The sequence below is a fragment of the Octopus bimaculoides genome, chromosome 5 (assembly GCF_001194135.2).
Source record: "Octopus bimaculoides isolate UCB-OBI-ISO-001 chromosome 5, ASM119413v2, whole genome shotgun sequence".
In the NCBI taxonomy this organism is placed as follows: Eukaryota; Metazoa; Mollusca; class Cephalopoda; order Octopoda; family Octopodidae; genus Octopus; species Octopus bimaculoides.
In genome coordinates, this window is record NC_068985.1 from 72,457,608 (window position 1) to 72,473,240 (window position 15,633).

At 36.8% G+C, this 15,633-nt stretch overlaps 1 protein-coding gene across 4 annotated transcripts in view; it reads left to right on the plus strand.

Moving 5' to 3' along the window:
• Positions 1–15,633, plus strand: part of LOC106876214 (vacuolar protein-sorting-associated protein 36) — a 41,428-nt gene that overhangs the window by 18,959 nt on the left and 6,836 nt on the right. For all 4 annotated transcript variants that reach the window (XM_014924674.2, XM_014924676.2, XM_014924675.2 and 1 more), the window contains exons 6-12: positions 1,719–1,841; positions 3,641–3,715; positions 4,405–4,539; positions 6,563–6,628; positions 9,379–9,443; positions 12,311–12,395; positions 15,185–15,261. In XM_014924674.2, coding sequence (XP_014780160.1) covers positions 1,719–1,841; positions 3,641–3,715; positions 4,405–4,539; positions 6,563–6,628; positions 9,379–9,443; positions 12,311–12,395; positions 15,185–15,261 — 626 coding nt within the window. The remainder of the gene's footprint in view (positions 1–1,718; positions 1,842–3,640; positions 3,716–4,404; positions 4,540–6,562; positions 6,629–9,378; positions 9,444–12,310; positions 12,396–15,184; positions 15,262–15,633) is intronic.

A 15,633-nucleotide genomic window follows, 5' to 3' on the forward strand; every position in this document is an offset into this window, starting at 1 on the left:
CCAGCTGTAGAAACTCTGCCAAATCAGACTGGAGCCTGGTGTTGCCATCCGGTTTCACCAGTCCTCAGTCAAATCGTCCAACCCATGCTAGCATGGAAAGCGGACGTTAAACGATGATGATGATGATAATCAAAGAACGTAGCATTTTAATACTTAATGTAAAGTAAATATAACAAATGAAAAATTCTTCAAGAATCCTTAAAACTTCCCGGATCACTACCAAAATTTCATCATCTGTTCCTTGTGTCATTACCAACTTTTCCTGCAAGTTTCATCAAATACCGTTCACAACTTGAGTTATTTTGCACACAGATAGACAAAATAACGCCGATTAAAACATAACTTTCCTTGGCAGAGGTAATGAATAAATACTGGTTATTGTTATTGTTGGCATGTTTAATTCCTTCCCTGAAACTTTCAGTAAGTTTCCACACTAACATTTTATGCTGTCACATTGATGCAGTTGAACCATGCTGGGGCACCACCTGAAGCGTTTCAGTCAAACAAACTGACTTCTGGGCTTTTTGTTTTTTAAAGCTTACTACTTATTCTGTTGGCCTCTTTTGCTGAACCATTAAGTCACAGAGTCCTAAATGTACCAATACAAGTTGTTGGTGGGGAACAAGTACACACACACACACACACATGGTGGGCTTTTTCAGTTGCTGTCTACCAAATCCACTCACAAGACTTTGGTTGGTCCAAGACTATAGTAGAAGACACCTGCCTAAGTTTTCATACTGTGGAACTGAACCTCAAGTTTGGTTCTATTTGTTTGAATAATTTTCTTTCTTTCTCTCACCCAGATTTTTATAATTACTTAGTGTAATGTCAGGTCTACTTTGTACTGCATACAATGTTTGTTTCAGTCGTGTGACTTGATTTATGTTGAGCAATATCTCTTAAGACCCACGGCTAATAATAGCTTGCCCATAACTGCATTAGATAACGTAGTTGAAATTACTTATAAGAGGACTCAATAGTCCTGGATGCTCAGTCATATTTGACCGGAGACCACATTATTGCTGTTGATGTTGTTGTTGCTGTAGTGAAGCAGCTATATCTCTCTTAAGGTGCACCTTAGCATTTTTAAGTAGAAAGGACACATTGGATAATGTAGTCCTAGGTATATTATAACTGAAAATATGCAGTGAATAGTTTTCACTACGGGTCTTCTCGATCAGGGTTGACCTGGGGCTAAACAATAACACCAACTCCTACTTGTGCCATTAGCAGTACTTGCTTAGGTCCAACAAGGAAGCCTCTATATGGCATAGTTGTTCTGCTTGCTAGAAATAGCAACCAAATCACCATAGCTGTTGTCTTAAAAAGAAAAAGTTACCTTAGATAGCTACATGAAAAAAATAACAGGTTGGTTAGGGCTGGAGTAACCTTGATCATCAGTCAACTTGTTTATGTTTTTCCTATGTTTTTCCTAAACAGCAGTAGTATAGAGCTAGGTGGAGTAGTTGTTCAAAGATAAGAGTCTTGACCATGTACACAAACCTAAACCACTGACTGGTTGTCCAGTACCTTATCAACTATTGTCATCCACAATTCTTTTTTTTTTCTTTGTTTTAAGCAATACTTTATTTCCACTAAATTTTAATGCCTACATTCCATCTGTAAAAATATAAAACGGATGTAAAGTCATTAGAGGAATGAAATATCTATGATTTATTTAATGATTTTCATACAAGAAACAATTTGTTTTGCAGGTAACTTCTCCACGGCACCGTCCTGGCATCATTGGCATAGAAAGAGCTATCCAAAAGAAACGAGAGGACACAGATAAAAACATCTCACAAGCTTTTGAAGATTTGAGTAATTTGATTGAAAAAGTAATCTTTCTCTGAAAATGTTCCCCTTTTATCTTTTACTTGTTTAATTCATTGTACTGCAGCCATGCTGGAGCTCTGCTTTAAAGGGCTTAGGCAAACAAATAAAAAAAAAACTTGGTCATGAATCATTTTGTGAAACATTACTTCCAAAAATTAAAATCAAAGCTTCTTTCTCTAATATTGATACCAATATTAGAAGTTTGATATTCTTGGCTCTTCAGCTTCATTTACACCTGAAAAATTGCACCAAATGTGTAGTTTTTGCTTTTGTTTGTTGTTCTCTAACATATTGGATATATATACAGGGTGTCCACAAAGTCTGGGTACATGGGGATTAACACATACTTTAAGAAATAATAATTTCTTATATTTAATTGTTTATGTTATGATTTTATTTACTCCATGTAGCCAGACTTTGTGGACACCCTGTATATAATCTTCAGTAGCTCATCACACTTTCATCCAATTAATGTTCTTAGCTGTTGTCATTCTATTCTTATGATTTTCTTAGATTTTTGACTTGAGTGTGTAGTCTTAATATTGGTTTCAAATTTCGGCACAAGGCCAGCAATTTTGGGGAAAGGGTAAGTCAATTAACTCCAGTGCTCAACTGGTACTTATTTTATCAATCTCCAAAAGGATGAAAGGTAAAGTGGACGTTGATGGCATTTGAACTCAGAACGTAAAGATGGACAAAATGTCGCTAAGCATTTTGTCTGGCATGCGAATGGTTCTACCAGCTTACCACCTTGTGTAGTCTTAATATTAATTAATTAGCTTAATATTTGTTGTTTACATTCTAATTTCTTACAAGAACCAATCAAATTAACAAATTTAAGTTAGTTGCTTTACTTCATTTTTAGTAAGAGATAATGGTGGTTTACTGAACTTATAAGTGTAGCAAACTCATAAGAGGCAGAGAGGGAACGTAAGTTCGTTTGCCTGAACCTGAGAATTTATGGATTTCTCATTGGTTGAAAATTACTGTCCCTACACGAATCCATGTGATAAACTTCTTCAACGAAGTTCAGAATTCGTATATGGACAGTAATTTTCAACCAATGAGAAATCAATAATTTCTCATCTTCGGGCAAACGAACTTACGTTCTCTCTCCGCCTCTTATGAGTTTGCTACATAAGTAACATTGAGGGATTTCAGTAGCAGCCTTCATGCCTCTGAGTTGTTAATAAAAGATAGACTGGAATGTATATGAATTTAATGTACGTTGTTTAGTTAATTAGTTTGTTTAAACCAGTTGTTCTCAACTAGGTTCCATATGGACCCTGAGGGTCCATATAAGGTTTTTGGGGCACCACACTAGCAAAATAGTAAACTGGAGATCCACAGTAGTATTTTGAAGGTCCTTGAAAAGTTGTAAATTATGTAAATGTATGTATTGCAAGAAATATCTAAGTTTTTTTCTCTAACATTTTACTTAGTTCTTACTATGCAAGTTAATGTGTGAAAAACAAAATAGGAATTTTGAAAGAAGTTTCTTTAAAACTAGTTTTTAAACAACAAATGACTATGGAGTCCACTAGAATAAAATAGTAAACAGAGGGTTCCATAGATAAAAAAACAGTTGAGAACCACTAGTTTAAACCATCCTGGCTTAAACTGTACAGGAACCTCTGTTTAATAGTTAAGTATACGACTGATTAATTAAAATGTATCATCAATCTATAATCCTTATTTAATATCTATTGTTATCTTATCCCCTCCATCACTCCACAGTTATCATTGTTGTAAAAATACATTATTACAGATCTTAACATGTCTGGGTTTTTTCAATCTGCAGGCCAAAGAGATGGTGCTTATATCGAATATGATTGCCAATAAGATCAAAGAAAAACAAGATGTAACTGAAGATGAGGTAAGTTAAATATTCATGTTTTACAAACACATACACACCTATTTTAGTGTTGTTGTCTAAGGTCCTGTTGTTTATATATGTTACTGCAGCAGTAGTATTTGGTCAAAAAAAAAAAACTATCTCTGATCCAGTTTAAACATTCTACAAGTGCTACTCTCACACACTTGGTGGTGCTGCAGTACATGCTGCCTCGGCAATGGCAGTGTGTCAGCTATTTGAAGGTCTGTAAACTGCCACTGACTGCAAAACATTGAAGGTGCTTCTATGTAGGTATTCAATCTGCTAGAAATACCAGCCAAATTTCTCTCAAACTATACCCCATCTCAGTAAAGGAAGGATACTTGGGATAATATAATTCTAAATATACTGTGTTTGGCAATGAGATGAAATGGCCATGACAGGAATATGTTTGATTGATAGGTCTACTTGATCAAAGCTCAATGATGGTGATAGAGGTGTTCTTCTGGCCTAATTCATCACCATATTTTGTGTCATTTTAAAAATTATTTTCAATGTTCATATATGAACATCTCAAATTTCTTGTTTCTTGAATTCTCCAAAATTTAAAACATTGCAATTTTATAAAACAATTTCTTATTTATCAATTTCATGATAACTTTTTGTATTCATAATTTGGTTTGATTTTTCAGTTACATTATTTGTGTTCTTTATTTTATGATTACTTTCAGACTATTCGCTTCAAGTCCTATTTACTGAGTATGGGTATACCAAATCCTGTCACCAGAGAGACACATGGAACTGGTGACCGTTATTATCTCCAGTTGGCACAGCAACTTAATGACATCTTGAAAAAGCCAATTGCTGTATGTTCAAATTTGATATTAACAACTGTTTTATTAATGTTCACCTCATGCCAACCCAGCATAGCTGTGAAACCACTCTACATTCCAGGTTTCAGACTAAACACTTCCTCCAGAGTAGTGGTTCCTGACATTTTCATTACCAAAAACGCCTTTTATTCAAATTAATTTTCTCACAGATTTTTGAAATATTTGTCTACTCAGTAAGCTAATTTTATTAACTAACCTGCAATTATATGTAGCTGTATAATTTTACATTTTAAATTAGAATCTTTTAGAGTTTTAACCTTGCTAATACTATTGTCCAGGTTGGTAACTGCTGTTTTCTACAACTGCAATCTGTTGGAAATCTTTCCTTGTTGATATATATCCTGCAAATTGTCAATCTGAGCGTCAAGTGCTTAATTCTCATCAGTCTGAGAGTCTGCAAAGAATCTGCACACTGCACTCTTCATTCTAGTTAGAGTATAACTCCACTCCTCCTCTCAACCTTGGTGTGTCATCTTGTTAGGTGAGATCTAACATGATCTTATCACTTCTGTTGGAGTTTTTTCTGCTTTTCTTTTGTGTCAACTATATTTACCATCCACTATCAGTACTTTCAACACCCTTACACGGGAGCCTCTATGCAGTTGCTAAACATGCTAGAAAGAGCAGCCATATCTCCCTTAAGTCACTTATTATATGGCATCCTGTTTCCTGCGATAGAGTTATTCAAAATAGAATGCAATGTGTAAAATAGTAGGGACATCTATTTAATGCCTCAATCACATTTGTAAATTTACATAGAAACAGAAGCAAAATTATCCTTTTTGGATACAGTATTCAACTATCCAGCCCATGGACCATGGATATAAACCCAGTCCAGCTTATTTACCATGAGTTCTAATATATGACAGAAAAATTTCCAATGTTAGTATTTTAAATTGCCTGATTACTTAGCTGAGGAAGTCTAGTATGAGTGAAACATGCATGGATTTGTCAGTGTACTTAGAATTCAGATTCTCTTCCCACAGCATGTTTCATCTAATTTTTAATCAGTCTACACTATGGTCTCCTCACTGTTCTCTTTCTTGCATTTTAATTAGTTAAAATTGTTTTTTGATCAACCTCCCCCTCCCACACTTTCCTACGACCTGCTCTCTCTTTCAGCCTTCTCCTGTTTACTGTATCATCATTGGTATTCTACTACTAACCCCAACCCTTTTTCTCCATTGACTTCTACTCACCCAGCTCATGCATCATTGGCCATTTCCAAACCTTTATTCACCATTCACTATACCCACCTTTCAACCTTATCCAATCTTTACAGTTATTGCCTACTTCCCCTTACCCATTCTCTGCCTCTCACTATCTCATACACTCTTGCAACTTTCACCCGCCTTCCCTCCTGGTTTCTCTGTTCCGCTCACTTCTATTTTTATCTCTTTCCAACTTCACTTGATCACTTCCACCTTCCCTTCTAAAATGTGAGTAGCTTTGTAGCTTCTTTACTGTTTGAAACATGTTCTACCCCTTTCCTCATACCCATCATTTCCTTGTGTGAAGCCATGCTCTCAGAGTTTCATTGTCTTGCAAGCTGCATGGCAATTTTAGTAGTACTGGTGGCACAAAAAAAGCATCCAGTACATGCAGTGACATGGTTGGCATTAGAAAGGGCATCTAGCAGTAGAAACTATACCAAAGCAAACACTGGAGCATGATGTAGTCCTTGGACTCATCAGCTCCTGTGAAACCATCTTAGCCATGCCAGTATGGAACATGGATATAAAATGATATGATGATTATGGTGAAGATATACTAAATATGTTAGTGCACACATAAATATATGTGCTGTAGGTGAAATAGATACCATACTATTTAATGTTTTATTCAAAGGCCACTTGTCTTTCTATCTAAGAGCAAGTTTATCTCTTATCCACTCTATGTATTGAAAGTGAGGTCTAATCACCTACTATGAAGAACACTTTACTGCTTTTATAGATACTTAATTTGCAAGAACTCATTACCAATTTTATGATTCCAGGAATGTGGTGGAATGATGACACTCACTGATGTCTACTGCCGAGTTAACAGAGCTCGTGGAATGGAGGTAATATTGAACTTAGTATAATTTTCAACTTAATAATTATGTAAATGTTGATTGATTACCAAGTAAGCTTTCAGTGAGTTAAATCAGTGATGCAATTTCTATTGTTACCTGTCATCAGAAAGACATAATCATCAAACTACTGGTGCTTCCTCTCACAAAATATCTCAGATAGTTCCATTTCTACTTCAAGAGGAAAAGAATGAAGACAAGAAACCAAGATAATATGCATTGTCCATCATATACTATGAAAATTTCATTGTAAAATATCTCTGGAGCCAGAGAACTTATGGAATTGTAGTAACTCAAGCTAAGTGTGTTGGTTTTGTTTTTGTTTTAATAGTGCCCTGGACTGGCTCTTGTGCGGGTGGCACATAAAATACACCATTTTGAGCGTGGCCATTGCCAGTACCGCCTGACTGGCCTTCGTGCGGGTGACACGTAAAAGCACCCACTACACTCTCTGAGTGGTTGGCGTTATGAAGGGCATCCAGCTGTAGAAACTCTGCCAAATCAGATTGGAGCCTGGTGTTGCCATCCGGTTTCACCAGTCCTCAGTCAAATGGTCCAACCCATGCTAGCATGGAAGGTGGAGGTCGTTAAACGATGATGATGATGACACTGAACCGCAACAGATATGTGAGACATGTGTGATTTTGAAATATGTTTTAATTTCATTATGTCAGAGATAAATTTTGATACATCTGATAAAGTCAATTTCTTGGATGCACTTTGACCACAGTCTATGGGTTGTTGTCATGTGGGCAGATCCAGCACATTGAGATTGTCAGGCGTGACATTTTCAATACTGTGTATGCCCTCCCTGGGTGTTCAAAATGGCCATACACCATCAGTACATGGAGTGCATGAGGTGGTTCACAAAATCCATTGGCACCTGTGCCCACACCCTGATGAAAGCTGCGTCCAGTTCTACACGAGTTGTTGGCTTTGTGATCACCTGATTCAGCCGTCACTGGATTTCATCCTACAGGTGTTCAGTTGGATTCAAATCCGGGCTGAGAGCTGGCCATGGCATGGTTCTGATGTTGTGCTGATGCAGGAAGTCCATGGTGACCCTGACCGTGTGGGAGGGAGCATTGTCCTGCTGGAACACGTGGCTATGGTAACATGTGAAGAAGGGCATGATGTGAGGTCTTAGGATCTGGTCAACGTAGCGCTGCGCTGTGATGCCCTTCCCTCTGCCAGCACCAACATTTTGGAAAACATGGGGCCCATTTCTCTGATTCAGGCCTATAGCACCCCAAACCATGATGCTTTGGCCACCCCACATGTCTCTCTCCATGACGCATGTGTCTCTGTAGTGTTCCCTCCTACACAATACCTTCACTCTGCCATCTGAGGTGGAAACACAGTACCAGCTATTGTCAGAGAAGACTATCGACCTTCATTGTTGATGCCACCAATATCAGTGCTGTGTAACCCACTGTAGTTGTGCCTGACAGTGGCAGGCGGTGAGGACAGGCCCTCAAGCAGGACGACAGCAACACAGGTTGTTGGCAGCCAGTCGATATCATACCATGTCATCACTGATGGGTCATTGTCCAGTGCCAATGGTCTCATGAACTGTTATGCTGGCCAGTCTAAAGCAATCACAAAGGTGTTGCAGGTGAATGACGTGATCCTGCCTGGGTGTGGTCACCCGGGGGCATCCTCTGCGGGCACAGTCTGCAGTGCTGTTGGTGGTGTTGTATTGCTGTTGCAGGTAATAGATGGTGCACATGGACATTGTAAGCTTTCGCAACAACCAGGGCATGCTACCCTGCTTGCAATCTGTCGAAAGCTTGTTCTCTCTGTGCTACTGACAATTGGGTCATACTTGATGCGTCCAAATTATGAATGCCAGGAACGTGGGTCAAGTTGTTTTTTATACCCATAACCTCCACAAGGTTTCCATGACAGTTGTTTGCGACTGCCACCCATGGTATTCAACATAGCTGCATTTTGGCATCTCAATTCAGAGAAAGTTGAAAAGTTACCTGCAATTTGGGTTCTCAGCCATAAACTGGTATGTCTTGAAATATTTACTCTTACATCCCTGAAATAAATTTTCAGAATTTACCACATAAAAATGACATTTGAAAAAAAATCATGTTTCTTTTGCAGTTCAGTGTATGTGCACATAGCTTTCAATCTAATCAGGATTTTATGCTAAGGATATAGTATTTCCTAATCAGTGGTTCTCAACTGGGATCCATATGGCCCTTGAGGGTCCATATAAGATTTTGTCATTAAAACTTATGTACAATAAATTGCTTATACTTCTACAATACACAAAATGTTCTAATTTTCTTATACAATTCTTTAAAATATTCAATTATAAAAATACAGTAGGATGTTTTTCATATATATATCAAATAGTTACGGCAGGTCAGTAGAGTAAAATAGGAACCAAATGGGTCTGTACGTAAAATAAATGGTTGAGAAACACTGCTTTAAATGCATGAATGTGAAGAAGACATTACAAATGAGAGATGTCAATTGCTGATACCCAGAATACAAGAAGCTAAAACAAAGTACATTTATTTGGGAATGGAACACAGATCCCTGACATTGACCGTCAAAAACTTGCTGTCTAACCATGTTGTTGCTTATGTCTTGTAACAGACCAATGAAAAGGGTTATTGTTAACAGGCCAAATGACCATATAGAGGCTGTTTGTAAATTCTCTTTATATCTTTCATTATGTTTCTGACATTTTATCTATTGGTTTACAATTTTTTGGTTTGTTTCAGTTGTTATCACCTGAAGATTTGCTACACGCTTGCGAAATCATGGAATCCTCTGATCTAGATATCAGGTCAGCCAACTGTTGTTATTGTTTTCTTTTCATAGCTCAAGCATTCTCATCGTGATTTCTGTTAAGAAATTTTCTGGGAATATTATTGTTTTCATCATCATCATCATCATCATTTAGTGTCTGTTTTCCATGCTGGCATAGGTTAGATGGTTTGACTGGAGCTGGTAAACCAGAGAGCTGCAGCAGATTCCAGTCTATTTTGGCTTGGTTTCTACAGCTAGATGCCCTTCTTAATGCTAATCACTCCACAGAGTGCACCAGGTGTCTTTACCATGTCACCAGCATGGGTGCTTTTTACATTTCACAGGCACTGGCCACAACTACTATTTCTTCTCAAGCATAGCAGATCACCAATAGTTTCAGTTATTTGTCATCACCTACCCTAGCCACTTGTTTAGATGATTTCAAAAATATTAGAAAAGTTGAAATAATCATGAATAATAATGATAATAATAGTACCCATGCACTGTCCTACCCATGAATGCATGGAAAATGGACATTTAACGACGATGATCACACACACACACACAAAACTTGAATTGGGAAGTGTGGGTTCCTACAAGTGAGACGCTAGATCATATAATGAAGGATTCTCTTGTCACCATTTCTAGAGGTGGTAGGCAATATTAAAATTCCTCTCTTTTATCTAATTGTCACACTGCTGACTTTATGGTTCCAATGTCTCTCCCTGTTGCTTTGCCTCATTTAAGTCAAAGTGATATTTAAGCTGAACCTCAACTGTCTCAATGTCATCAGTGAAGGAGCCTACAAAGGTCATGGCACTTACTTTCTGCTTTACTAAGCCTGTAAAAACAGCTTGAAGGTGTATATTTATAATATGCAATCTGCAATCATCTGGTGTTTTACGCCTGGTTGTGGACATTTTCAGGTTGGATTCAAACTAGGAATCTTTACTTCTAAACAGATACCTGGTGTATTGTCTGTGTTTATGTGGGCTCTCAACCTGCTTGAAATAGAGCAAAATTTCCCTCAAATCATACCACATTGTCTTCATATGTGAGGGACACATTAGATAATGTAGTCCCAAATTCCTTCTAAAAAGATGATATGATCATGGTTGGCATGCCTCTGATCAGAGATCTGCTTAATTGGAGTTGACTTGATGCTAAGCAACAACACCAATGAGAAAGCCTACTATATTAAAAAAAGGGGGATACGTTGAATAATATAGTCTTAGATAATCGAAAATACTGGATAGTCAGGACTGGTAGGTCTTTCCCTATTGGCTGGTATCTAAATCAGTAGAGCTTTATATCAGTTAACTTTATATTTCATTTTCCCAGGGTTGATAAAATAAAGTACAAGTACTGGGGTTGGTATAACAGAACATTCTTCTCCACTCACTCCAAAAAATTTCTTGCCTTGTGCCTAATGATTTATATCATTGTTTTTGCTGTTGTTGTTGCTTTCCAAATTGGCTGATTGAGCAGATCTATGATCAAAGGTGTTGAAGCCATGATTGTTCTCTCATTTTCTTCAGGTTTAGTCTGTCTAGGACCACATCATCTAATCTGTCCTTTCTCTTTTTAAGGCTGTAGAGTATGATTTGAGAAAAGTTCTGTTGCTATTTTGTGCTGATGGTTTGCATAATTTGTGACTGTTACAAAAAATTTTGAAATTATCAGTTTATCATGGCGTAGGAGTGGCTGTGTGGTAAGTAGCTTGCTTACCAACCACATGGTTCCGGGTTCAGTCCCACTGCGTGGCACCTTGGGCAAGTGTCTTCTACTATAGCCTTGGGCCGACCAAAGCCTTGTGAGTGGATTTGGTAGACGGAAACTGAAAGAAGCCTGTCGTATATATGTATATATATATATATGTGCGTGTGTGTATATGTTTGTGTGCCTGTGTTTGTCTCCCCAACATCGCTTGACAACCGATGCTGGTGTGTTTACGTCCCTGTAACTTCGCGGTTCGGCAAAAGAGACAGATAGAATAAGTACTAGGCTTCCAAAGAATAACTCCTGGGGTCGATTTGCTCGACTAAAGGCGGTGCTCCAGCAATGCTGCAGTCAAATGACTGACACAAGTGTAGCAAACTCATAAGAGGCGGAGAGAGAACGTAAGTTCGTTTGCCCGAACATGAGAAATTATTGATTTCTCATTGGTTAAAAATTACTGCCCATATACGAATTATGAACTTCGTTGAAGAAGTTGTTCACGGGGTTACAGTTCTATGATTCGTGTATGAGTAGTTATAAAAACCCTGATTTTCGGCAAACTCTCCAGTGATCATTGGATGCTACTAAAATCCACGACACTTACCCTTTTGAGTATCGGCTAATATATATGCCATGATATATCTGACAATATTGAATTGTCGTGAAACCTTATAGTTAGAATGAGAAATTAGTTAATATAAAATTTAAGTCGTAATTATCTACAACGAAATCATTTGTTTCTAAATATCTATAAATGTCAAAAAACTGTATATAATAAATTAATGTAGAAACTTAATTCCTTTTACTTCTTGTTTCTTTCAACTTGTTGAATTTATTTCTGTATATTAATGAAACTATTTTTTTATGTGTAATGGTCAAAAAAATATAATCTAAATCTTCAACATACATGTACGTATGAACGCACGTTCAGCGTCTTGGTATGATACATCATAACATTTACGCAGCCTAAACTAAGAGTTATGCTAAGTGATAAATACTTATAATTAAGTTATAAGTAACGAGATTATCATTATAGCTTTTAATTAAGAAACAATATTTGTTATAACTTACGAATGAAAGCATTGTAAATAAAGATATAGTATATCTCACACTTCAACGACCTGTTGTGATAACAATCACATAAAACAAGTAAAAGAGTTATACTTTCATTTGTTTTTGCTTCAGGTTACGTATTTTTGACAGTGGTGTTATGGTGTTACAGAGCCAGTCCCACAATGAAGAACAAGCCATTGAGCGGACTATAGAGATGGTGAGTATTAATTTGAATTTAGGAAGAATTCTATTATTGTTGTTGACAGATTCAATTATAAATGTAACATCAAGATTATCCCTTTAGCATTTAAACCGATGGTATCTGGCTCAAATGCTATACCAGTTTTATGTTCAAACCAGCCAGACCTGGCCTCTCATAACTGCCCTGCAATGTTATTTTAAAAAATAAACAATCCCATCATCAAAATCTCAAAACTATGAGATAATGGCTAATTAATTCAAAACAATGTGAATAAGAAAGCATTACATTTGAGTGAGGAACCTGAATGCTAAGTGGGGTTAAATCTTTTCTTGCATGGCCACAACCATATTGACTGAAACCAGTGATAAAGTATTAGCTTTGTCTATAGAGATTGTTATTTTCATCCATTTTTACCAGACTTGCATAGGTAGGATAGCAATGTCTTAATAATTGTTGGGGCTCAGTATCTTATGCCTACCACAGCAGAGAAATAAACCATTCTTTACATCATATGTAAACAAACATAAGTTTGTTTTTGAAGCATTGAAATGTATTGTAGAACAAGTAGAAAGATAAATTTTTTTCAGCACGTAAATACTGAACAGCATAGATAAAGGATAAAATCTTTTTAAGAGCAGATACTGGAGTGGTGTGAGTTCGATCCCCATGACTGGTTGCCAGCAAATTTTTATGTTCTTAAAAGGATTTTATTCTGTATATATACTGTTCAGTATTTACATTTTGAAAAAAATATATCTTTCTACTTGTTCTACGCCCATTCTTTATTGTTGTGTATACCACAAACTTTTGTTGTGGACAGCTGTGTAAAGAAGTGCCAATCTCTAACTGTGGAGGGAACCTTTGGAAGAGATAGACCCAGAAAGACATGGGATGAGGTGGTGAAGCATGATCTTCAGCTGCTGAGTACTACAGAGGCGATGACAAATGATTGAGACCTTTGGCGATTTGCTTTACTTGAGAAGACACATCAAGCCAAGTGAAATTGTAGTCGTGACCAGTGCTGATGACACATAAAAGGAGTTTTTGGCATTAGGAAGGGCATCCAGCCGTAGAAACCAAGCCAAACCAGACTGGAGCCTGGTACAACTCTCCAGCTTACCAACCCCAGTCAACCATCTAACCCATGCCAGCATGGAAAACAGGCATTAAATGATAATGATGTTTTTATGGCTTGGTAAGCCATAAAAACATTGATAGCTAATTTACATCATGGTTTGGTTGCATTTCGTTGTGTCATTGGGATTCAAGAGGTTCTTCCCTCCCTAGACTAAAAGAGTTCTCTCAATCATGTGTTATACTTACATCCACATGATGTTTTGATTGGTTTGGTTTTGATCTTCACATCTGGTATCTTATTCCTAGAGAAATACTTAATATTGGACTGGGTTTTAACTAGGAATCTTAATACCTGAACTAAGGTTAATAATATCCTTATTCCCTGGCTCATTGATGTATGTACATTCCTAGTTTGAATTCACCCCAATACACATCCATGAATAAGACACCTGATGATGATCAAGAATCAAAACAATTGAAATGGTTTATATGTAAAAGTTTAAGGAAATTTTTCTCATCTCTAAATATGAGATTAATAGTCTGAAAAATTAACTTTAATAACCATAACTCAGACATTTATCTCATCAACATCATCTTCATGTCTATTAACATTTACTTTCTCATAGATTTGATAGATCTCCTGCACAGTATGTTGTCAGTATGTTGAAAAATAAAACATTTTAATATATTGCATGCATTAAGGCATCAGTCTGAGGACAGAGACAGAATTGTAAGCATGCTGGGTAAGATGCTTAGTAGCATTTCATCTGTCTTCATGTTCTGAGTTTAAATTCCATCGAGGTTGACTTTACATTTCATCCTTTTCGGACTGATAAGTACCAGCTGAATACTGGGGTCAATGTAATCGACTTACCCCATCCCCCCAAGTTACTGACCTTGTGCCAAGATTTGAAATCATTATATTGCATGCATTTGTGAAATACAACATTGATATTTGTGCTTGAATTAGTTTCCAACTATCTGTCACTGGTTAATCAATCATGCAGTGAGCATGATTGCTTATCAATCTAGTCAATCTTTTATCATGTCATCTTTAATATCTGGAAATAAGTTAATCAGTCAATAAAAACATCAAGAAATGAGTTTAACTACAGATCAGCTCTGGTAGAGTATATCCATGATCAGTGCCATTCATTTTGTGACCAACTCATCTTTTTTGAGGAATTGTGTTATTCATTATATCCTTTTTTCTTTTAAGATAGAAGAGTGTAATTTGAGCAAGTTTGGCTGCTGCTACTTCTAAGTTGAGCATAGAAGCTCCTTTGTTGGTTTATGAGGTCTGTTGGGATGAATTTTAAATGAAACATCTAATGAGGATTCCTGCATACCAATATATCCAAAGCCTTTATGTTGTTGCTTGACCTGCTAGAAATAGCAGTCAAATCTCCTTCATATTATAATCTGCTTTAAAAAAAGAACATATTCAATAACATAGTATTAGATAACCACACTATGCCTGGAAAAAAATACAGGATAGTCATGACTAAAATGCTTCCAATCTTAAGTCTTCTTGATCTCATCTGATTATTGTTATTATTATTATTATTTATTATTATTATTAATGCAACAATGATGATGATAAAGCTCGTAGCTATTTAAGTTTCTCATGATATGAAACTTAGAATATTGAAGAATTAAAACTAGATTTGCTGAAGTACAATTTTCTGAAGAAACAAAATATAATGTATTTGGATCTTTATTTCCAGGTGGAACAGAATGGTTCTTTAACTGCTGAAGAACTCTCACAGTGCATTGGTGTTTCAGTCATTTTAGCCAAAGAAAGGTAAGCTTATACAAAAAGAAACCTCAAACCATTTTTCCATATCCATTTTCTTTAGAGAGCTCTTACCCCTACTGGCGACAAAGGGACTCTCACTCAGAGTAAAAGGCAGACTGTATGACGCATGCGTACGAACAGCCATGCTACATGGCAGTGAAACATGGGCTGTAACTGCTGAGGACATACGTAAGCTCGCAAGGAATGAAGCCAGTATGCTCCGTTGGATGTGTAATGTCAATGTGAATACCCGTCAGAGTGTAAGTATCTTGAGAGAAAAGCTGAACATTAGAAGCATCAGTTGTGGTGTGCAAGAGAGACGATTGCGCTGGTATGGACATGTGGTGAGAATGGATGAGGATAGCTGCGTGAAAAAGT